Source organism: Notolabrus celidotus, chromosome 6, assembly GCF_009762535.1.
Source record: "Notolabrus celidotus isolate fNotCel1 chromosome 6, fNotCel1.pri, whole genome shotgun sequence".
In the NCBI taxonomy this organism is placed as follows: domain Eukaryota; kingdom Metazoa; phylum Chordata; class Actinopteri; order Labriformes; family Labridae; genus Notolabrus; species Notolabrus celidotus.
Window position 1 is genome coordinate 7,592,679 of NC_048277.1, and position 25,762 is coordinate 7,618,440.

Consider the following 25,762-nt stretch of genomic DNA (forward strand, 5'->3'; position numbering starts at 1 on the left):
AATATCCCATTCACTCACTGCCGTCTGGGGGTTTAGTGACCAAGTTGTCAGCACCTAACAGATCTCAGGCCCATGCTTTTATCACGGGGGCTGCATTTATTTTCACTATAGGGATTGCAGCTCTGTACAAACTAATGCCTCCGCCGGTCACTGAAGGCTCAAAATGCCCTGAGGAATAACTACTCTTTGCCTTTCATCAGCTTAAGTGACAGCCTCTCCACAGAGACGGATGCACACCTGTCTACTGGTTTCCATCAGAATAACAGATCAGGTCACAATGCCCCTATGGATACATATGAATCCATGATCACAGAGCAAGCGATATTACAGACAGAGAGCTCTTATAAAACAGAAACCTCCCACGTTAGTGTAATTGAAGTGATAACGTCTTTTCTTCTTTCACGTCTTCTGTGGTGAGACTTAATCACATGCTGCAGTAATGACAGCTGTCAGCTCAAAGCTGCACGTTAGCAGAATCTAACCAAATATGTGGCAACGTAACTGTCACACAACTATGCTGAATGTGAGCCTTATCTCAGCAGAATGGAAAACTGAGGTTTTTTTGCATTGTATCCAAAAAGTGTGTGAGAACACCCACGATGTCTTATCAAACTGAAGAAACGCTCTGCTCAGCTGCACTGGTCCTCTAAGGTCGAACCTTCAGGCTGTCTTGGGTGTGATACTCTATCATTACACCTGCGTTAGCCAATTCAGCTAAATGTTACTTTACATCTGACTACAACACTAACTATATGTTTCCTTTTTTTTTTTTTTTTTTTACAATATAGACACAACCTGAATCATCACAGGGTACCAACGGACTTCTTCATGCATCTTATAGGTCATTTTATTCAGTGCCAAATGTGTGTCAATAACATTTAGACTTTTACACTAACAATTAGATCCTCTCTTGTCACTCACTGGTTAAAACTGGACAGCAACAATAAAGTCTACAGAATCAGGACAGAAACCCTCCTCAGCTAAAGACATACGACGGTCTGGACCCCAGGAGTAACTATGGAAGTGCCGTGCTGGAGCAGAACACTTCTTCCCCCAGATATGATGCCAAGTCATTTGACCATGATGGCAAACCAAGGTAAAGAAGTCTGAAGGGAGATGTTAACCTTTAGACAGTGATTTTTTTCAAAGACAATTGGATCAGAAGGCTTTGTGGATTTTCAATCAAAAAGCAGAAAAAAACTCTCAGCTATGGGGGATCATCTCCTTCAGCCCTCTTGGCCCTGTGTCCTCTGGTCTGACCACGCCTGACGAGACTTTAGAAGACCTGTCTGCATGAGGCGATGGGCTGGATTCCAGAGGACACAGAGTCAGATCAAGCGTAAATCATGAGAGGACAGCAGCAGACGCCTGAACTCTTCACTTCCACACGGTGCAGAGGAACGAGTGAGGAGCTGGATCTGCTCTTTAATGATCCAATCTGTTTCTTTCTCTTTAACTCTCTGTTTCAGTTTTTGCATCCATCCTGTCCTCCTTCTATCCCTCCTCTCAACACAACATGTCTCCAAGAGTCTTTCTTTCCTGGGGGCGGGCCTTAAAGCTACCCTCCAATTGGCTGCTCTAAGGCCCTTTTGTCATGTCTGTGCACATGTCTTGTTGAATTTGTTGTGATGGGTAGAGAGTCATGGGTGTCACATTGACTAGACAGCAAACAGTAAACACTTCTGACAGGAGCTGTTGGGGGAGAAGGCTGCTTAATATCTGAGTGCTTCAAAAGCAACCAGAAAATGTAGAAACAGGCTTCACGTTTACTTATTTCAGCATTTTCTTTTCTCATCTTCCTCTTCTTTGCTTGCAGAGTTCAATGTGAGTAAATGGGAAACTCAGGCGTGCACACACACACATGCACATGAACATAAACATGCTGGTATGTGATGCATACAGAACACACAAAAGGAGGAAATCTCCAGAGACACTTACAATGCTAATGTGCTACATGTGGCAAACAGCTCACTATTCATCATTATGTTTCATAAAGACATCATCCAGTCCTGCATAATGAACACAAGCGGATGGTTAAGCTATAAACTATTCATCCTCACACTGGGTGTGGTTTAATAAACTGCTTAATTGGTTTAGATTGGTTCTTAAATTGATGATTGGAATTATCTTCAGGGAGAGGGACGTGAGACTGTTTAAGAGCTGGCAACGTAAACAGGCAACAAAATGAACTCGGGGCCTAAACAGGTCAAGAGGCCGACTGGATATGTTTCAGAATGAGTTTAATACTGAGCTCAAGAATGCAAACACTGTAGGAAATTAAATATCAGCAAATGGACTTATCAACCTTTAAATGCACTCAGATCCTCAATTAAAAGAAGGATTAATAAACATCTCACTAAAAGGCAGCATCAATGTTTGTGCTTCAGAATCAACTCAGAAAAACAGACTCTGCTTCCTGTTTCCTCTCATACATGCGTGTTTCCTTGCATTTGACTAAAAACACAACAACCCGACCTGAGCGTCGCAGCTGTGCATACACAGGCTAATGTTTTCCACGTCACATTGTCATGTAAAGCAAACACACACATATTGTTTACACACACTTATGTATGTACATCCACTACCCGGGTTGTTTGCTCGATTCTGAAGTGTGATAAAGCGTCACCACGGGCTGAGGAAAAAATGTTTACCTTGTAGAGGAGCATGATGATCTGTCGCAGCTTGAGTTTGTGGACAACGCAGACATCATACAGAGCCGAGACAGCCAGGACAGTCACCCCGAGCTCCTTCCATAGCATGCTACAGGCAGCGCAGCCCAGACTGCCAATGAACCATGCCATGAGCCTGCAGGGCCCGGCGTGACCCCGCAGTGTACAGTGACGTATGTAGCACAGCAGGGAGAGCAGGAAGAAGAGGGCTGCTCCTTCATCTGCCCTGCCCACGACGCCCGCCACTGCTTCAGTGTGAATGGGATGAGAAGCAAAAAGCAGGCCGGCCAGCAGCGCCCACAGGCCTCCTCCGAGCAGCAGGCGAGCCAGGGAGGTGAACAGACCGGTTACTGCCCCGTGTAAGACTACATTCACCAGGTGGTAACCCCATGGCTCCAGTCCACCCGCAGCATGGTTGAGACGGAAGGAGAGGGTGCAGAGAGGCCGGTATGACTTGTGACTTCCACTGTGTGTGAGTAAGGTTCCCCAGAAGTCATCATAGAAGATGTTAGTCCAGGGGGTTTCTGGGAGCAGGTCCTGATTGGTCTTGATTGCCCGGCTGTAAAGAGAAAAGGAAATGATTAGGAGAGAAAGTTGATGTCTGAACTGCAGATGAAAAGGTCTAATTATATTGGATACACCCTGAACGCTGACATTTTCGTAGATTCAATTTGTGTCACAGTGCTTCCCTGCCCAACCACTTTACCGTCCTGCCACATTCAATACCAGTGCTGTGTCTGAAAACAGTGTTTATTGTATACACTATTTCTCTTGGCCCTGCAGACTCTCTGTGGAGGATGCACGGCTATTCTTTACCCGTGCAGACACAGCACAAAATATAGGCTGCTATGAAATGAGGCATTCAAAGCAGTCACAGCTTACAGCTCTGCCCTGAACGTGTGGTCATGTGGCATTCACTAACAGAATATCAGAAGGCCAGCTCAAGCTCCGGGCAGCTTTGCCACCACAGCCACAGCTCTTACAGCTGTGGATTAAGCAAAAGCACCCCACCCTTTACCACAAACAGATACTCGCATGCAGTAGGGGAATGCCATATAGGCAGAGGGCAGCTTAGAGAGGGGGCGACCTGCAGTGATAATCGACACGGCAGCTCAGAGTCAGTCGGGGAGGACGCGGGAGAAGTGCAAAACAGACACATAGGTCCACATGAAAGGACATTTCTAGACACCAAATATGTACTTTCAGACTGTCTTGGTCTGCATGGTCGCTAAATAAAGGCTCAGTTGGACTTCCTTTCTGCCTGGGATGAACCTGCTTGACCTAACATAATGCTGCTACATCAGCCACAAGCTGTGTGTGTCTGCAGCACGGGTGGTGCTGGTCAGCAGGGGTCAAAGGAGGAGAAGAAATACATGTTCCTCCCCTGCAGGAGTCCTTCAAAATCTTTTCTGGAGGTGTCTGACGGAGCAGCTGCTCTCAGTGGGAGACTGAGGTGATGATGATTCGAAGGTAAAACATCCGCAGAGAGACGGTGGTTGGCAGTAGCAGAACAGAACAGAGGTGTTGTAATTAAAGGTGTGATAAATGGGATATGACACATGATAACAGGCCAAGAGCACCAGAGTGTGATGTGTCCTCACAGCAGTCACAATTAACACACTCAATTAGGTCAAAGAGGGAGGAGGGTAAGGGAAGGTGTGAGGAAGTCAAGGAGGGAGTTATCATTCCTTTAAATGAATGAAAGAATCACTTTAGAGAAGCTGATGACTCAAAACAGCACCTGACTCTAATATCATGAACAGCTCACTCTGCCTTCCTGAAGCTCCCAAACACAACACTTTACCTTGGCAGCTCCCACCTCTCAATACCACAGAGCTCATTGGGACTTTGGTGTGGAGCAGCGGGGATTGCAGCATTCATCAAATCCCAGAATGAACTGGCTCCCTCTGAGAAGGGTGAGCAGACATGATGGATCTAAGGGAAATGAAAACTACCTGCCTGGCCTCGGGATGTTGGAAGGGGCATGGAAATAATCAGCTTGGATTTAATAGAAAAGCCTTGGATGTCAGTGCACAGATGATTGGGTTTCCCTGCTCCGTCTGAAGGAGCCTCCACCCCTCCACCATCAGTAGCTCAACCCTCTGCTTCATGACTCAGATATGCCAGTTTATTTTCTCTGGCTCATTTGTCAAGCGAGATCTTCATTCCACCGCGAGATGCTCACATAAGAGGCATTATGGTTCAATTACATCTCAAAGCCATTTTGGAGACAAGTGCGCTCTTTTTCCAGCGCACATTGCGGTGAAGAAAAAGTGAGCCCAGATACTTTATATATTGCCTCAAAACCACACAAGACTGTTTTTCTGGCAGAGGAATCAGCCAGTGCCAGTCACTCAAGAGCCGACAGTGTTAACAGCTTTGGCTCCCCGAGTCGCCGTGCAGGAGGGTCTTTTCTCTGATCGTCTCCTGATTAGGTCAGGAAAAAACGGGCAAAAAGAGAGAAGTGCAGGGAAGGAGGAGTCTCAATCTATAGCAAATCATTAATCCACAGCAGGCCTTCATCACCAGACCCCTCACCAGCCAAGAGGCCAGCTGGAGAGGCAGATAGAGTTTCTGTGGCCGGCCAGAACAGTTCCTCAGCGCGGCTGGCAGCAGGAAGGACCTCTCTGTGCAGAACCTTTTCCCAGCCGGGAGCACATTCTTCCAACAACCGCGCGCCTGCATGCCGACTCCCAGAGGACCGAGGGGATCATGTGGCTACTAACAACAGAAGCCCCTGAAGAACTTCTCTACCTCCCGTTGCTCTGTCTCGATCATCTACTTCCTGCTGCCAACCTCAATTCCTCCACTACTTGTCTGGATCTGAGTCGTGTGCCTCAATCTGTCAAAATCCAATGCTTGTCAGAATGTGGACTGACAGGGAGGGGTCAGAGGCCATGGTTTTAACCTTTTACTCTATACTGTATGCAATATGCATGTAGGGGAATGCTCTCATGCACACTTGTAGTTATACATTAAACACTATACAATAAGAGGAGGAGCTGTGGTGAACCAAGAGACCCTACAAATGTGAACACTATCTTTAGAAAGTGTTACACAACTTCAACAAAACAAAAAGTGTGATCCAGCGGAAAACCAAAGACAGAGCTGTGTCTGTTGCTTCAATCTACAGCCTGAATAAGAAACAAAGAGAATCCCTTTCACTCCAAAACCACTTTAGAGAGCAGGGTGGTGAAAAACAGTCAGCCTTGTCTACAAAGCTGAGACTGATGCCAGACTGCTGAGGCCACAGTCGATAGAGAAGCCTTGTTTGATTCTTGTTTTTCAGACATTTTCTCTATCATTTATAACTTATTTTGCATGATTGATCCTCTATCAGAAACAATTGCCAACCACAGAATCATAAATCCAATCCAAAACAATTTCCTAAGTGGGCTTTTCCCAAGCCCTCTCTGCGGAGTTCAAAAGCATTTCCATGAAAAATGCTTTAGCTATCTCCTCATCTTTTTAGCTGAGGAATAATCATGTGAGAGCTGACCTCTCTGCCCCTGGATCAGTCTCACTCATGATGTGAACGCAGCAGCAGGGTGAAGACAAATACACAGCTCAATGGCTACAAAATCCCTCACAGAGAGGCTACCTAAGATTGAAGATTGATTGTCTTTACTGCGCAGTCTAAGCATGGGGCGCACACACAGGAGATGAGACTCCAGATTGAAAAGCAAGGACATGTCATCAGGATTTTCCCTCTACAAATATTCAATGAATTTAAGATGAAGCTGTGAGTGGAATGAAGCTGTGGCTTCAAAATAAATCCCCCAAAGACTGAAAGAAGAGAAAGAAAAGAAAAATGTTCCCATCAATAAATGCAGATGCTGAGCACTGGCCTGCATAAAACAGGGGATTCAAAGTCAAGAGACAGACACTCTGTGTGGCTGAAAACAGCAGCATCAGCCATCATGGTTGTAGTGATGAGAACATTTGCATGCATACGTTGCAAAGGTTTGACTTTATTGCAATAAATGTGTTCTTTTTTATGCTTGTTTCATTCCTGCGGAGTATTTAGACAAGAAGAGCTACTAATCCCAAATCTCTCATTTTAACATGATGCTACCAAAAGGCTAGCTTGCAGTCACTTACTTTAGCTTAGCATACACACTTGAAACAGGGGAAATAGCTAGTATAGTTGTGTGTTTTGGAAGCAAAACTACCCATTACAGCTGAGTTATAAATACAGTACTTCAGGTTTTTAACTTATATAAAAACAATGTTAAAAAAAGGCCATTTAATTACTATTAAACAAGAGATTATTAAAAGGTGTTTCTCAAAATTGTCCCTCTATGGTTGGGGCCAAGCATTAGTGTTCCATATTAGGTGTGGGAAACGGAAATATAGATTTGAGGAAAGGCTTTAGACGTAATTTGAACTAAATACATATATGAATCTTTTATATTTTGGTAAAACCTTTGGAGTTGAACCTGTTAAACCAACATCTCTCTGAGAACTATCTACAGGCTAACTTTCCCTCAGTTTGTCCGTGTCAGACCTTTACGATGGGAAAGTAGCTCTCTAACTCTCCAACATGCTTGATTGTTTTTGCATAACTAAAATTGATTGCTTATCCTTCAGAACAGACTTGGATTACCAATAAATTATGCATGAATCAAGTCTGAGAAACTTTATAGAACAACAACAACAAACGAAGCTTGTGTAAACTCATAAATACATTTTGATTCAACAGAGGGAGGAAAGTGAAAAGTTCAGACTAACTGCTGCAGAGTTTGGATGGTGGTGAAGGTTGAAAATTGGAGCCATTTAAAGATTTCCATTCGTGACAGCATGAGAAAAGAAAATGAACTCTGGTGGGAGTTTGAGGAGAGTGATCGAAGGTCTGCCAACTACATGTCATCACCCAGCTTTAATATCTGAAAGAGGCACAGTGGTATTTTTAGACTGCCCACAGAGACACCGGGGAAGCCCTCTCACTGTTTCCGGCAAGTTCCTTTGTCTAATGTTTCTTCCCATGGGCATGCAGCAGGTCATTAACGACATACCTCCACAGCGGTTATGGTACACAATACTGAAGAAACCCTCTTCTACAGCCAAGAGCCAACTCAATCTGTTCTCCTTCTAAATGTTTTATTAGCACAGAAATAAATCAAAATAATGCCCTTAACAAGATTTTAATAGAATATTTAAAACAATATCTTTTGACTCATGAATTGAAAGATACATTATGTTCATACTAGGCCTTGAGGGGGCTGAGATTAATGGATTCAAAGGCAAAAAGCAATGAAACTCTCAAAGAGTGTATCTGAATGCATCAATTATTAATGCAGAGAGTGATGGAGATGAAGTGCACAAGGATGGAGGACAATTATTATTGTGGGGGCAATGATACAAACAGCTTCTCAAAGCATGGGGGAGATTAATGTGACTCAAGGGCAGCAAAGAATGATGCCAAAGGAGGAGTAAGTGTAGTGAAGTATTCATATGTTCAGGCTACATCAGCCAGGGGAGAAAGGGACCCGAGTCCACAGACACTAGTCTGTTTTGGCTTGAGTTCACAACTCTTCATTTTTAATTATTCAAGCTAAAATGTAACTTATAACTCTTGAATTAAAGTCTGAATGCTTTAATATTTTAGCTCAAACATGGGCGCAGAGCAGAGAGTACAAAAAGAGGAAGACTACAGAGGACATTCAGAGAAAGTGGTTTTTGGAGAGCTCTCTGCAGCCACACACCCACTGAGCGGGCCGTAAAATCCCCTTTGTTTAGAATGAATAGCTGCTTTCTCTTATTTGACACATGTGATTAGTAAGCCCATAATAAAAGCTCTTAATAAAAGAAAACAGCCTCAGGGAGTGTTCAAGAACATTTTTTACAGGACAGTATTTTCAGTGTGAAAACTCTTTTTGCATCAGGCAGAGGGAATACTTCACCAAGCTTCATTTGTCCTGAAAATAACCTCTCCATCCCAGTGCATACAGTCCCAGGAGCTCCGGCTAAGAACTATAATTCAGCTTCATCTCACTTCCAGTCAAAATAACTAAAATTACGCTATTTCATCAGACAAATTTGTGCAGCGTAGAATAACCATCTCTTCTTTTTTTTCTACCATTGGTGTGCCAAATGTAGCTGAAGTTGTTACTCTATAATTGCCAGTGACACCTGTTACCTCCCTCCATCATTATTACTGATGATAAGGAGGAGAGCAAGGATGGATGGGTGGGACTATAATGAAGGACAATCAGGATAAAGGTAAGGTACAGAGCTAATCAAAGGTGAATCTTGGTTGAGTGTGCTGCCAATGATAATTACTCCCTGGATTTCTTTACCTACCTTATCATCACGTTGTGTCATGACTGCAATGTAAATGTATTTTACTTGATTCTTCTAATCTTTAACCTTCTACTTTTCACACTTTATTTCAGTTAATAACACTTTCGTCAAAAATAATTAATTATTTCTGAGCAATAGTCACATTTGGTGGTATGGCTCTGTTCCAAGAGCTCCCTGCCATTCCACAGGCGTACATGGAATGCCAAAGCCTGCAGGGGGAGAGCACACCTTCCCTCTCTTTCAGGAGCAAGGGTGGAGGTGGGTTGCAAAGTTGTGTGGAGGAAGCAGCAGGCTGAAGCAGTATAAATTGAATGCCGATTTCAACTTTTGCCAGTTGGATGCGTACGAGGTAATCAGCTGAGTCATCAGCTGGTAGAGGGGTGTTAGGATCAGCTGATATACTGAGGGCTGAGCTTGACTCCAGGGCCCCTCTGAACTAATGCTGCTCTCAATTCCTGCCACCTCCGTTATATATCAAAATTACAGTCCCTTACAATACAATTGTTGTTGTCTACATTTATCAAGTTCAGTGTGTTCTTCCGAGTCCAACATGCAACCCGGATCCAATCAATCCGACACCCTTCCCTCAATAAGAGCCAGGGCTCTGCCGGTCCTGCAGTGTTTATTCACATTGTTCCTCTGGCACTATGATACAGATCCACTCTGTTTCATGGCACAGTTCACAGCAAACACAGAGACACTGAGCCTGCTGCAGAGCAGGCTGGTCCAGCACAGCAGTGTGGTTTAGCTCAGTGAGTACCCGTGCCTGCTGTTTAGCATCCCCGATCAGACCTTTGTGCTGTACTGGGTGGGCACTGTAGGGCATGACCTGAATGATGATCCTCAGAGAGGCGCAGCCAGCTAGCAAACCAACCAACCAGTGAGCCACACTTCTGTCCAGCCAACCAGGCTGGCAAGGCAGGAATCCTGGCAGCTTGGCTTTAAAATCCCTCATTGTGAAGTTGCCAGGGGCATGCATGTGTCCTGCTCAATCCTCTGATGTCCAGCAGAGGCCTCAGGGCCACTGTCCTGTTTGATCAAGCTGTCTGCAAGCCTGTCTCCATTACTTCCTCACCAACTAGACCTCAAAAATATTTTTCAACACCTACTTCAAAATTCTAAATGAATACAATCTCTGATTCTGAATAAACAGCAGCTGGGGATGGAGCTGCCCCTCTGTGTGCTCAGAGAAACACTAAAGAGACAAAGGGATCTCAATCACTCTCAGACCAGGAGGGTAATAAACAAATCTCTAAGCTTTCAGGTCCATTTGAAGGCGTGAGTGTAAAGTTGTGTGTTGTTTATATACGATGCAGGTGCAGCAGCCAATTACGGGAGCTTCCTGTGCAGAGTGTAGTGTGGGGTGATATACACTCTGATTATTGTATCCAATAAATCTGTCAGCATGTGCTCAGCTGTGGCAAGACAGCAAAGAGCTGCTGGACCGCCCCTGTAGGCCTCTCTCACACACCTCCCTCTTTCTCAGGCTCTAACTCTTCTCTCTCTTTCTTCTGCCCCTAAAGAGAAACTGTTTCTCTGCGTCTGCCACTTATGCTTCAAACTTTCCGGGGCTGTGGCTTAATCTGAAGTATTACTAGAATAAGGTATACTAAGGTCAAGGGATCAACAAACTCATTGAAAAGTGCTTTCATTTCTGTACCAGTTTTCATGACAATCCACCCAGTAGTAGTTGGGATATTTCAGTCAGGACTAGAGACTGATGGGGGGGGCTGCCTCCCGTTTAATCTTGCTAAGCCAGCCAATAAAATGTCATACAGCTGAAGATGAAGGATTTTCAAATAAATTTAAGGAAAACAAAAACGCAGGAAAAACACTGTCTAACAATCCAAACAATGATGTACAAAATTCCACCAAATAAGGAGACTGATAGAAAACTACTTCAGGTTTTATTATTAGAATAAAACTCTACTAGGGCTGACAGCAATGATAAGGTCTGAAATAACATGTTACTTTTTAAAAATCACATGTTTTTTGTCCCTTTCAACACACCATAGTCAAGCTGCTGCAGTGTCTTCCTGCTTCCTGCTTCCATTGCGATGGGAAATGAAGACAACATTGCTTTTGAACGTCACATTTCACTTTAAAAAACTCCCAGACAGCTCAGACGACAAGTCAGGGGTCAAGCGCACTTTGTGTCATAAGGAATTTAAATGTCACTGAAGTACTTTGGGTTTGAGCTACCACCTACGAGCTAAGCCTACAGGTGCAGGTAAACAGACTGATGTCAGTGGGAATCAAGAAGCTGGCAGAGCATTATTTAGGAGTGTTTGAATCGCCACAGAAGATGAAACACTCAGAAGCTGTATTCTCCCTCTTGGTCAAAGTTTCAGACCACATTCATTCCATTCATTTGTTTCCTGAATCAAGGTTTTATATTGATAATATGGAGTTACAAACTGTTTTTAACCATGATTGAAAAAAATGAACCCTAACAGCCCTAAACTATACCTATGTGATTAACTTAATTACAATAACCTCCAGTGTCTTTAGTGTGTCAAAGTTCCTCTGATGGTCATAGTCGCCAAATTGAATAATGACATTCCTCAGAGTCCCTTAAACCAATGATACACTAAAGTGGAACATTTAAGCAAACAGACTTTATTAGATGAGCGTCACATCCCAACAAGAAACAAGAAAAAGCTCTTTGTTCTTCACAAGCTCTGCCTCCAGGTTCCCCCCTCAGACTGACCCATGTCTAATGCTGCGGTCCTCACCACGGCTCTGTTTGGAGGGGGCCACTCCACGGCACCCCTCCTCACAACAGGAGGCCTTTTGTCACGCTCTGACCTTTGCAGCCATGTGGTTATAAATTTGTTTGATTTGTTCCTCCTCTCCTGTTTGGAGCGCTTCCCTTTCACATGGAGAGGTCGATCAATGCAGGGGAGGAGGCTCTTTGTGGGCTTATGGCTGTGTGCGTGCGAGACCCATCCGGTCTGGCCCTCCACTGGCCCGTGCTTATGCTTTCTGGTTTGGGCTCAGAAGATGTTGACCCACAGAGGGGTTCAGAGACCCATAGCAGATGAGGGGAGGGCTAGAAGAAGGAGATGGAAAAATCTTCTGCAAGCCAGGGCTGGAGCGTATGCAGAGCTGCAACAAGTGAGTGAACGGATCATCTGTCCAGCATTTGCCGTAATTCATCCCGAACCTTTCTGCATGGCTTTACAAAGAACAGCAGCCCTGCAGAATGAGCCTGAATCATGGCATCAACACAGAGGCCTCCACTCACTGATGTTTATTGCATGAGGGCTTAGGTGCAGGAAGGGCCTTTAAGGATGCCAGTGGAGCAGAAAGGAGAAGACATCTTTAGTGCCCTGGCTGTCTTATATGTTCAGCATTTGAAACAGCTGTGTCTTGTCCTAGTTCTCCTCCAGGCTATAAGGCTCTTCTCTTTAAATATGAAGGAGCTGCCTGGGTGCAGGAGGACTCGGGGTGCTCGATTGCAGGCGATGTGATTAGTGGCTCTTTTTAAGAAGCCCTGTGCAATTGATTTAACACAAACAAATGTGAGAGAACCAATCAGCCAAGGGTGGTAACGGCACATGCTAAAGTAGGCAGATGGAGAGCGGGAGGCAGAGAGCCATTGATTACTCCGCTCTGATCATACTCTCATTAGCCTTTTATAAACCTTTACAGCAGACTTCTTCTACACTCTCTCTGCAACCACAACACAGCAAGAGGGCCTCTGAAGTGAAGTGGAACACACACACACACACACACACACACACACAAACACACACACGCACGCACGCACACACACACGAAGAATCATTACATTAATGAATGGCAGCGCTCAAGGATGCAGCTCTGAGTGATCTCATTAGATGCTATCACAACAGGCCAGTGTTCTCACTCCGCTCTCAGCCCGGCCTTTTCTTACTCTCCCATTCAGCCTCCCAATGCAGACCCTAATTGAAGGCACATGTAGCCTCACTCACACAGTGATCGTGATCCCCCATTGCGAGCCACGTGAGAGTGCGGAGGCTGTCAGTGCTAGCGTGGAAGGATGGGGGTTGGTGCTCCTATGGGGATCAGTAAAGGCTCTTCATGATGGTGGGGACTGATGAAGCTCTGATTGCTGACATCCCCACCTTGTTAACTTTGCTCTCTGGTAGTCAGGCCCAAAGTAAGCTGCTGCTGCTAAAAGAGGTTGCCTGGTTAAGTAGTAGTCTGGTTTTCATTTTAACTTGAATGTTAACCAGAAAACAGCTTCAGGAGGATAACACTCATAAAATCCCCTCTTCTGTTAGCTTAGCGTAAAAATGTTCAGCTTAATGAGAGGAACTTTGAACAGACATAAAACAGATGAGAATTCAGTAAAGGAAATAATAAAATACAATAAAACACATCGTTCTTGTTGGAATATTTGACTCTCTTTGAATGCTCCAGACAGCTACGTCCACGTTAGTAGTGATGCATTTTTAAAAAAGCAACAAAAACAAACAAAAAACATAGAAACGCACACGCTCACAACTACAGACGACATTAAATGCATTGTTCTCATATTACATATGTTCGACAACAGTCATAAGTGAAAGAAATGTGACACCAGGAGGTAAGGACACCTTTCCTTCAGCTCCACCATCATGCCCCGAGGCCCACTCTTAAAGCAAAAGGCACCTAAACATCCAGAGCGCCGCTCCCCGCCCGCCCGCCATCGCGTGAGACAGCGCTGCCTTGTAAAGCCATAAACTTACCCAAGAAGAACCCAAATAGCCTCTTACGTGTTTTTAAATGCTTTGTCTTCCACATGGTGGCAATTTGCATTTTTGTGAAGGAGCTCATTTACGTGTTCAAGTTTTATGGCCACCAAATCACACAAACCACACCGCCGCCCCAACCAGCGCTTGTGCTTTTAACACACGTTGGCTTTTCCTAGTTAAGTTTTCCATTTAGAAAGGGAGAATCTCTTTAAAATACATGAACACAGGGAAAATATCGATTCAGTTATAATAAAAAAGCTTGATGTAGCAGTTTCTTTACTTAATCCAAACCGTCTTCTGCTCAAGCATCTGCATTCAGCTAACTTACAGTGCTGAGATGTAAAATCAATTCAACACAAAGGAGAGAAAATGAAGACCAATCAGAGGCGACACGTGGATGAGACACGTTCTGTGAAAATGCGTCTAATAAAAGGTCTTTGTGCTGTGACATGGACATCACTGGGAAGGCTCCATTAACAGTAATGTTCCCTCCTGCGGTTCATGTTTGCTCTGTATTGTATTATCTCTCCAGTCACCACAACACAAAGGACTTCCCCCCAGTGATTCCCTCTCTCTGAGTCAATAACATTCACAGGCAATTTTCTTCTGTTCCCTTTGTCGGCTTAAATTGAATTCCAAACTTAGACACTGAATGAACTTCCACAGTCAGCACTATTGGATTTCTCACACCATTTCGCTTAACAGAAGGAATGCACATCCTAAAAACCAACGCAGTGCAACGCGATGCTAAAATATGAGTTTGTGAGGATATATCATTACTGTGGGATGACATGCGCAGGATCAGCTGTAATCGATGTGTTTGTCTTAGTGTTCTCCTCAGAGAGCAGGTATTACACACTGATCCATACTTCACTGTCCTGATGGCGGTCTGATCGTCAGACAGCAGCTTGTTTTGGTTTTTCAGAAGGTGTTAATGATCAGAGCTGCTCGATTTCCTGATTTTCAAAAGAGACATGTAAATTCAATAGAGAATTATCCCCTGGTGTTGAAGTAATAGTAAAAATAGACCTACTTTCTCTGTCCTTTGGGGGCAGGTGCAGAATGTTTGTAAGAAATATCCTGCAAAGGAGAGGGCAGCACATCGGCCTGGTCTGTTCTGGACCTCGTATTATTTTGATGAGGGTCATAAAAGCTTGGCATGACAGAGATAGGATGTTACAGAGAGTTAGTGGCAATAAAAAGAGGCTTGGGAAAGAGCTGAATATTTCACATGGGTCAGATGGAAATTATAAAACTTAGATGGACGTTTTTCAAAAACCACTGATGCCTTTAAATACTTGACAAAGTGTGTGAAGTTCTGCAGGCAGCATGCTGACCTGAATGAGGGAAACAGGTAGAGAAAATAACTTAATTTCAAGGCCTCTGCTGAGGTAGCTGTTCTCTTTGAAGTTTCCCTCTATGACTTTTTGTGGTTTGTGGCAAAACAACAGAAGACCATGTGGTGCAGGCGGCTTATTACTCGTAGAGCTGCATTAATAACTGCATGTCAGGCCTCACTCTTGCAGATATTACAGGCAGCACCAACAAATCAATGCCAGCGGTACGATAAACCAGAGCAAACTGGTGAATGATTTCATTAGGAACATAAAAGAACATTTCTTAAACGGCTTAAAATGGTTACAATGAAATGTTAGTCAGAGCAAGACAGGGATTTCATTAAATTTACATCATTACCAGCCTTCATCACTCGTGTTAATAAAGTGTCAGGGCTGCACCATTGATGAAGGGTTAGACAGGAGGCTTCTAAATGAACCAGGCCTCAAATCTAATGAAGCAAGAAGAAAGAGAGCTCACTGACTGTACATCAAACATCAAAAAGCTCCATTTTGTGTATACAAGAGAAAAATGCCTCTTAATAAAGCTCAGATATAAAGATTTATAGCAGCAGAGTCAGACGTGGTAGAGGACGTGGAGACAGGGGGGACATATCATGGTTTTAGTGTAGCATTCAGGCCACAGCCGCTCTTCATATTCACTCACAGTATGATAAATATGTCCACAGGTCTGATCAGAAAAAGCCCAACCCAGGATTCATGTGGTCTGAGACAGAGGTCTGCTCTTTACTGGGAAGTTCTCTGTAATTAAAGCATGCACATGGTTCTCATTTATTTATAATACTTGTATGTTATTAAGTGCAAATTTAAGAAACTCCACTCTGTGAACAGTCAGGACAAATGTGGATTAAACACCCCGAAGCAAGAATCTAATTTAATGTTCTCAACAAGTCAAGAAAGAGAAGCTGAGATTTCTGTGAATGAATTAATTCACATCATCATCAGCTCAGCTCATGAACGACCCAAATCATCAGCAGAACCTCCGGAGTAACAACAACTCAAAACCCTCTTTTCTCCTTCTTTACTTAGGAACATTCACGCTGACAGAAAGACTGGCATTCATTGCATTTCTGGAATACTTGTTGGTGGCATATTGTAGGTGGAGGGAACAAAGCTGAAGGAGGGGACGCTGAGGCACCGGGCCCCCAGATAGAAGGACAAAGAGCCCGGCAGAGCTCAGGCTGAGTGAAAGGGCCACACAAAAGGCTGAGAGGGAGAGCGTTTTGGAGGGAGAGGAGGCAGAGCCGGGGCCTGTGCCCACGCACCGAGACCCCGGGTCCTGGTGAGGCGCTGGAGCCGAACATGTGTGGTCCTTTATCAGACCCAGCAAGCGGCGAGCACCACGCCTCCATCAATGGGAAGACGGATGCCCCCTTGCTGATTGCCCCAAAACCCAATAAGAAAAGCTGGAGGAACAAAAGCACCCGCTGGATAGGAGAGGGCCTTTGAAAAGGTCGCATGAGCATGGCTCCATGGGTTTGCTCCTCTTCAGAGGAGGACAATGAAGCTGACAGGTGTTAAAGGAAGACACACAAGAGGACTGAGCCAGAGAAAGGAGATGGATTGGTTTGAGTGTGGAGGTGGATGCTGAGCTGAAAGAAAGGGAAGAAGCTCTTAAGAAGCAAATGGCTTCCTGAGGAGAGCACAACAAGTATCTGTGTCCCACATTTTTAGCCGGCTTGTTTATTGACGGAGCACACAATGGATTCCAGCCGAGTAAACACGGAGATGTAGGATTGGTAAACAGTTATATACAGACGTGTTGTCAGCAGAACTGTCTACTGTTTGTGTTTATCTGTTTATAATGACGCCTGACACACAACAACCCTCAAAGTCATCCCACTAACATGTCAATATTTCAAGCCTCACGCGCTTAAGCAGAAGGACTTGTCACAACACGGGGATAAAGCTGTGACTCATCCTTCCGTTTGTTCATTTGTCTTCATTGGACGTGACGGAGAAAGTCGCAGCGCTCTGCAGCAGGAAACAGATGGAGCCGTGTCCTTCATCAGATCAAAAAGCAGGGAGGCAGTTCAGACCCCTCAGCTCCTCGTCTGCAGCCCAACAAACACACGCTGCCTCTCTGCTGTTTCCAGGTCAGCCTTCAGACGAGGCAGAGAGCAGACAGCAGCTCCTCTCAGGAAACCTTTCCTTAAGGAATTAGGGTCAAGATCACAGATCACAGATCAGGGACGGATGGAAGGAGCAACGGGAGGACACTTACGTCATTCCCTGTGTTCTCCTGTCCCGGTCTGTCTTTGGTGATCAGCTCTCTTACACAAGAGGCTTTAGAGCTGCGTTATCCGCTCTGATGAGACCGGGGTTCAGAGAGTAGCAGGCTGGTGATGCGGCTCATCAGACACTACAATCCCTGTCCTCAAAGTCCGGCAGGCCATATCTAACAACTGTCAGTACGTATCCGTCAGCACGGAGCATGCCTAGCACATAAACATGCACACTTCACACGGCACTCAGCAGCTTGTTACAGTCTGTGCCAGGGAGGCTTAACAGTCCTCCTGTTTCCACGCCACACACACACCAAGTTTAAACTCAGCTCTGAAGAGGTGAAACCAACAACAACACAGAGACTGTTTCTGCTTCTGCACCAACATGATGTGTCTCCCTGCAAATCTCATGGCTGTCCCTGTAACATTTTGAGGTAATGAGGCTGCTCTCATGGTAGTATTTAGGTGATAAAATGAAAAGTCAGTCTAAATGTACGTTTACACTGAGTAACAAGATCAACAAGTCACCAGAGGGCTGTTCATTTCTTATAAAGAGCAGAGGTGTGTGTGAGAGGAGCCAGCAGACTGAGAAAGGATGCTGTGTGTGAGCCTTTGAGTCAGAGCAGCAGAGAGATCAGCATGACCCTCCTGTTTTAATGGAATATTCCAACATCAGCTGAAGCTCTGTATTAGGAGCTTTTAGTTGGTGATGCATCAGACTGAAACTGATACTCATGCTTTTATACAAAAGAGAAGAGACTCGTGTTATTTTAAAGTTATGTCATATACCTGTTGGTGCAGAGAAGGTGTCAGGTAGGAGAGGCAACTAATCACTTGCTGCTGAATCTACCCTTTCAAATGTTTGATTGGGAGTCACATGTAAAGCATTTAAAAACAGGGTGAGATTTTCTTTGTTTTTCAGATACTGACACAAGAACAGAACAAGGTCAGCAAAGGCATAAATCATCCTGCTTTGTCCACAGGGAGCACTAAAATCAACACAATCCAAAAGTCCATCACAGGAGCTTTAATCTGATGAGTGGGGAAATATTCTCATTTCAGATGTTGTTGTTCGTTTTTAGGAAACACACAAATAGAAATGTCTTTTTGTCTCATTTTTCAATCAACCTGACCTGTATTCTGCAGGTTACCACAACGTTTCATCCTATTGTGTCAGCAAGATAGGAAAATACTGACATAGGACATATAGACAATAAGATATTGTTGTATCATAATATAACAATAACAGTGGCTTAAATAGAAGCTTTAAGAAATAGTGTGTGAAAGGTGGAGGGGATGTTATGTTTATGGTTGCCTGATCGGTGCAATAAACTATTGACTGTAAATGGGAATTCTTTATTGTTTATTATTCCGATAACGAAATGTTATAACAAGCCTTACTACTCGGTATAGTAGGTGGCAGTATGAGATCTGCCATTACATACAAAGAAGAAGAAGAAGAAGCACAGCAGCAGCAAGGTTCAGAATAGCATCACCGGTATGGATGTTTTTTTATTTTCAGAGGAACGGTAATGTAACTGTACTTTGAAAAACATGTGCCAGAAGAAAATAGTCTTCACTTTTTAACACAGTGCGAGTCACCTAAAAAGTCTTCATCGCTACAACGATGTATTCATGGAATACAAAGCAGCAGTAGCTGCCGCTAACATTATCATTAAAAAAAGCCTAGTGCTGATTCAACAGGCATCTGAGAACTTTAGAAAGTTCAGCAGAGAAAATCCAAAGCTAAAGCTAGATGACAAAATACTAAATTTACAGCACTTGATGACCCACATTTAGCCAAGGTATAAGTAAACCAAGGATTTCACCAGCTGACGTGGTTCAAACACAGCTAAAGTCTCCTGATAGGTGATCTTATTAGCTCAAACTAATCCATATTAACAGTTCACAGGTTAGTGACCACAAATATTTTCATTATTTCCTTTATTTTTTCGGCAAGCAAGTTTCTTCAGGTCTGTTAACAGTGTTTGTTTTAATTAGCCAGCTTTAATATATAACTTAGCCTTTAACCCACCAAGCATGACTTCTGGGAGCTTGGGACGGACTAGTTGATGATAAACAGAATGAAGAGTCAAACTTTAATGTGAGGATTAAGGATCTGTTTTGTTAGAGGTATTTTAGCTTCAACTTCTACTGGAGAAAAACAGTCATTCTTGGACATCAAGTATCTAAGAAAACTATTTTTAAAGGACTAGTTACCAAAAGTTTCTGTTTGTCAAACACCTGACATCTGAAATGTTCTCTTCTTCAGCCGGTTTGAAACACAGCATTTTTCTACAGTCATGCTGCTGGACAGTCTTGCTCCACCCAAGGAACAGTGCAACACATCTGTCTCACATTGTGCACACATGCAAACAGTGGTGGTGTGAGCTGATGAGAGCATCATTATAACATCTGGAGCAGAAAATATCAGGATGACAGTTTAGTGGCTTCGTCTGTAAAATTGTGTGGTGAACCCGTTAAACAACCTGCTGAGCAGCCTGAGTCTTGTGGGAGAAGCAGAACAGAAACAAAACTTGGTTAACAAACTGCAGGCAGTAAACAGGCATTGTGCAACATCGCTATGGGTGTGACCACCCAGGTCCAGCATCTGGAAATGAGTCAAACACAGTCCAGCTCTGTGCAACACAACGACAACCCACATGTTCTTCCTGTGGTGCAAAATCAAAGCTCTTCCCTCTAAGATAAATATCAGCCAATCTCTCACCATCAGGTCCGATGTGCAGGGGAAACAATCATTTTACAGTACGTGCAAACATGTAAGCTCATTTACAAATGTCGGGGGAGTCTAAAGAGGAACAATAACAGGATCCCAGCCAAGAAGTTCTTACTGTATCTGTTTCCAGACACACAGCGTGCTAACTTCACTGCAGAAAACCCTTCAGCGTGTTTCTCTCTGGACTGCTGGAATCAAGGCGTATCACACCATCAGGACATGAAAATCCACGAGGGGCCAGGTGAAACCTTCTACACCATCAATCTGGCTGAAGACAAGGTGATAAGTTCATCCTTGTTCAGTCTCCTTCACTCGCCGTCACTCATCTCACCTCACGGGCAGATTAAGACACGACATCCAGATATAAACTGAAAAAAGAGTCTAAAGATGTTTGAGTTAAGCGAGCCAGAAATACCCTCCTGAGGTGAAAGTTGCTCTCTAAGCATTTGTCCGAGTAACAAACTGTCAGTCCAGGAATGTGCTACTGAATGTAATTGGTTGGAAAGCCCTTCACAGTGGTAAATTTCTTCTTCTTGCAACACCTCAAGCTATATTTACGCTACGCCCTCAGACATATGCAGAATATCGATAAATCAGAACAAAAATCATCCAGAGTGCTGCTTTTGGATGCTTCCTGTACACTGGGGAGTCATTTGTTATTGCAGGTGGCCCCTGTACAAGCCCAGTGCTCCTTCTCAAGTATCTCAAATAAAGAAAACAAAAAGAGTCTCAGCATGAGAATGTAGCGATTTTCTTTGCTCTGCACACAAAGCAGCAAACACAGAAAGTGCAGATTTGCATGATTACATAAAAAAAGATTCATACATTTTTTTGGTTCTGCAAGATTAAGCTAATGCCCGGGCGAGCAGGGCAAACACTTTGCATAGGTAAATTCACAAAAGTAGATTAGTCTGTTTCTCCCATAATCCCTTTGTTGCCCAGAGGAAGGGATTTGTGGGTCAGGCCGGGGTGGGGGGGGTTGGAGGGTGGATGGGGTAGAGGGGGTGGGGTCATTCGATGTCCACCTACAGCAGAGTGTAAAGAGACGCTGCAATGCTTCGACCAGACACGCAAGCAAAGCCACCGTGCCTTGCTCCCCCACCCCCACCAACACAGACACAAACCCAGACGCACACATACACACAAACACACACACGCAAACACACACGCACAAACACATGCACGCATACATCTTCTCTCAGACAGACCAGGAACACACCATAATGGCACTATGACCTACAAACCACAGCCCCACAGGAATTATTCACAAGCTTCTAGATCAGATTCCATTAAAAGTCAGCTGCAGCAATGCATAACAGAGAGAGGGGGGGTACGTACCCCACCCTACCTCACCCCAACTCCATGCATTTTCACACACCATCATTTAATGAGCACCAAAACAAAGACATTCATGTGAAACAGTCCTGCTTTGTTTCAGACGTACTGTACAGCTCATTGTTCATCACAGCTAAAACACATTCATAAAGAGAGGACACTGGAGGCTGTGAGGAGGAGAAACAGCAGCAGCAGAGGAAGATGCTAAATACATGTTAACTGCAGATGACATTTATACTAAAAATCTGGATACAATATGTTCAACTTGTTTACAGACCTACAGAAACACATAGAAGCTACAATCCAGATCTGGTAATCTCGATCCCGGGGGAGTTACTAACACGAGCATAGATCTTATTAGGATTAGATAAACGTGTGATTGAAGTAATTAGCCTCAGAAACCCAATTAATACTCAGTGTTGTCTAATTTGAGATAAGGACTCTGCTGCAGCTCCATAATATGCGCGTAAGCTTTGAAGCGTCATAAAGGCTGCAGTACTACATCATGACTCAGACATTTACCAAACAGGAACTACAGCTGGGGGCCAGGAAAAAACTCTTTTCATGTCTCACCTCTCCTCGGAGATTTATAGCTCAGAATCAAATCCAGGTGAGTTCAGCAAAGAATGTAAACAAGATGCAGCCTGCATGTTTGACATTTTTCTGTACGTCTGTTAAAAATGGACAAGCATTTGTTTTTGTTTGTTTCTGATTGTCTTCTTTCTGTCTGTGGATGTTTGACTAAACTATGCTCATGCTTTTTGAGGTTTAATTCAGCACAGGGTTGTTTTAAGCTGGGCAACAACATCATACACTGCAAAACATCAAACCAAAGCATGTGTATTTGTCTTATTTATAATCAGAAATAGCACATCAGACTTAATGTGAGCCACATTCACCTGACAGGTCCAGATAAACATCTTATTCCAACAGAGTGCAAGCAGAAATCAGACCTGAATGATTAAAAGTATGCCAATGAGGTAAGAAAAAATTACTGTTTTTAAGTTAATGAACGCAAATGAAGACTCAGGGTTCCCACTCTTTTCCAGGGATCATTTTTCAGGACATTTCAAGGACATTTTCAGTGATGATCAAGCTGGTATGACAGTCTAAATTGAGTTCCTAATTTAGTTCCTAAATAGTCTAATATGTTCCTCTCAGTGGAAGTCTACATTGAAGACATGTAGTCTATGGCTATCCATGAAATCATCTCTTACATGCTTAAAAATTATGGCAAATTGATAATAGAATAATGCAACCACAGCTGTACAGCACTTCACTTTATTAGTGCAACCAAGTAACAATGATGGGCAACATCTCAGCTTTCTCTTTTCTCAAAAAATATAAAATTAGCTAAGAAAAAAACAAAAGAGCCTGCAAAGGAATCTGGAGGCTGCCTTACTGACATAAAGGAATAATAATAATAATCAGAGGATCAGAGCATACATTGATCTAAATAGATCTGAATGACAAAAATGGCCACAAATGTTGAATGGGGATGTGTTTTTTTAACCTTGTTAGATCGCACACAGTCATGTTGGAATCATTTTCCAGGAGAATCCATGATTTTCCAGGACATTTTACTTTTTCTCCCATTTTTCAGGTGTTTTCCAGTACTGGAAAACTGGTCAACTGTTTTCCAGGTTTTCCAGTTTTTCCAGGACGCGTGGGAACCCTGAGACTGTTCTTATTTTTAAAGCTCATAAAGTTTGTTTGATGAGGAATTTCTGATTATAAACAACAAATACACCCGATTTAACAAACTATTCTGACTTGATAATATTTCCAATTTTTGCCATCCGGATTAGCATGTTAGCATGCTAGTTTAAACCAAGCAGCTTCCTCCAGTGTTGAAAAAAGAAGCCAGTGCCAAAGTGGAAAAACTGTAGTTCATTAAGTGTCCACTTGAAGCTGTCTCATAATAGAGCCCAGATTCAAATGTCTCTTTCTAAAGCAGAGTCAAACATGTCAGTTTTGGTCTTTGAGTGTTATTTCTCTATTCTGGACAACTTTATAAGAGTGATTTTTATTATAACTCACATATTTACATCTTATTAAGAGTAACAAATAATCATGTATAATTATGAGCGTGGTTGATTGACTGACAGGGAGGTGCTTAGTTTCTGTTTGCCAGTTGATTAGGCCATTGCCTTTCCAAAACCAACCCCTACACCCTCTCCACACACTTCTATTGTGTTTGCATGCTTGTGAGGAGGGTCTGCCCAAAACCTCTGAGCATGGATGGAGTGGGGGTAAGTTGTAAAACCCTCCGACAGCCAGTCTCCACCATAGACTGTATGATGAATGGACATAGTATCCGTGACGTCAGCCATCTGTTTCTGAAGCTCTTTTTTGAGGCCCATCTGCAGCGTGAATGCTGAACTCAAGACATACTCTGTCGAGCTTGTGTGAGGTAAAGAGGCCGCCTTTGAGCCTCCTAGCCAACAGCTACAGTGTTCACATTGACTTTTATTCTCACGGCTGGAGGTTTGCCGCTTGGTCTCCACTGATGCTGAATTGCTGATCGGGTGTAAAATTCTTTATCGTTCTTCATGTTAGTCGCTCCCTAAGTTAAAGTAAAGCATTGTAACTCACACAGACACAGACTTGGGGTCTATTAACTCTTGATGTAAACTGCTTCTGATTTGTGTGACGTGATGTGAGAAAGGACGCTCCTCTTTTCTAGAATCACCAGAAGTTTGTCAGAGTCATCTTTATATGGTGACTGCCACCTTTGAGCCTCTTCAGAAACCACAGGTTGATATCACTGAGACTAGACGTCCATGTTTTATAAAGGTTATGGTTTTAATTCAAGCAGAGACACCCACAGTTTATATACTGTTCAAATAAATGGACTACACTCATACAGAGCTGTTCTCTTCTTTCTGCTGCTCAATGCACTTTTACACTTTCAGTCACATTCAGCTTTCTTTTCACACATTCACACACTGATGGCTGTCTATAGGAGCAGCTCATGGTTCAGTGGCTAACCCAAGGACACATTGTCACTAACGGCAAGAAAAAAAGTTAACCTCATAGTCGTGCTTAGAGAAGTCAAGCACAGTAGTCATTGATTTATCCTCTGAGGACAATAAATGTCAGTATAAATCAGGTGATACATAAAGTGGTTGTTATGGTGTTTCAGTGGTGAGACGACAGAATAAGAGACCTACAATGCCATGTTTTCAGCAAATTATCATCTCTGTTTTACCATAATAAGATCATTGACATCAACTGTAACTTTAAAACTGTCTTGAGGGAAGGGTGTTTGGAAAATTAAACTGAAATACCAAAAACCCAATGATATTAAATGACAGCCAACGCTGTAAAGTCTAAAGCCAACATGCCTTTAAATACATCATGAAACTAAATACTGCTCAGTATCACACAAATGATTCACAAACATGTAATAAACCTGAGTTTTCTTTCTTTAAATTAACAGCATCTGGAAACAATTTTCACTTTTACAGCTGTTTTCATTCCAGCTGTATAAATTGCGCCCATGTTTTATACGTTCTTTATAGTGGCATCATGAAACCAAGCAGCTTGTTCACAGCAGAATTCAGACAGCTTATGAAATGTCAACAACAGTAAACAGTTCATAAACTGCCACTACCTTTCAGGTTTACTGGAAATGTTTGATCACTTACATGAAAAACTGCAGAGCACCTCGGCCTGCCAAAATCTGAGAAATACTGAGTTCACTGTTAACTTCTTCACTGGATGAAAATAAAAGAAAGACTCTTGGTTTCCAAACAGCTAATAAACATCTGACATACCAGCAGCCTCATTCCTCTTGCTGTTGGTGCTCTGAAGGACCACCTGTTAGAAATGATGCTCATTAGGATGGAGACTGGGAGGCCGCCATGGGGCTGCTCTATCAAACAGCCAGACTCATCCTGGAGGAATCCGGCTGTAAAAGGCACTCTCACTGGGAAATCACTCAGACGAGCTCGTAAAAGGCACACAGCCGTTTACTCACATGGACTCACACACACCCACACACAGTCCTAATATGCCCAAACAAACACGCTGTTGAATGTGAGCTGCAGAATAATACAAAAAAAAGCAGAGGCGATAACTATTACCCCTCCAAAGGAATTCAAAGGCACTTTATTCAGCAGACGAGATTCTTCTGACCTATCGACTCCGGTGTGAGAAGAGGAAATCTCACAGAGAGAGAAAAGCACCCTTCAGCAAACAATAGATGATGGCTTGTCAACATTTTGGTTTGCAATCCAATGCCTTTAGAGATGTTTGATTTCAGTGTCTTCTGGTTTGTAGCTCTAAAGTAGTTTTTCCAGTGTAACATCTTTAAGCTGATGACATAACTTCTTAACACACCAAATGGAAATAACTACTTTCTTGTCTCTCTATTTATTACCTCCAACTAAACAGCAACCATTCAAGGCCAAAG

At 43.3% G+C, this 25,762-nt stretch overlaps 1 protein-coding gene across 1 annotated transcript in view; it reads right to left on the reverse strand.

Annotated features, from left to right (window-relative positions):
* tmtc2b (transmembrane O-mannosyltransferase targeting cadherins 2b) overlaps positions 1-25,762 on the reverse strand; it is a 128,879-nt gene that overhangs the window by 73,623 nt on the left and 29,494 nt on the right. Inside the window, exon 2 of the mRNA XM_034685028.1 lies at positions 2,652-3,228. Within this exon, the coding sequence (XP_034540919.1) occupies positions 2,652-3,228 (577 nt within the window). The remainder of the gene's footprint in view (positions 1-2,651; positions 3,229-25,762) is intronic.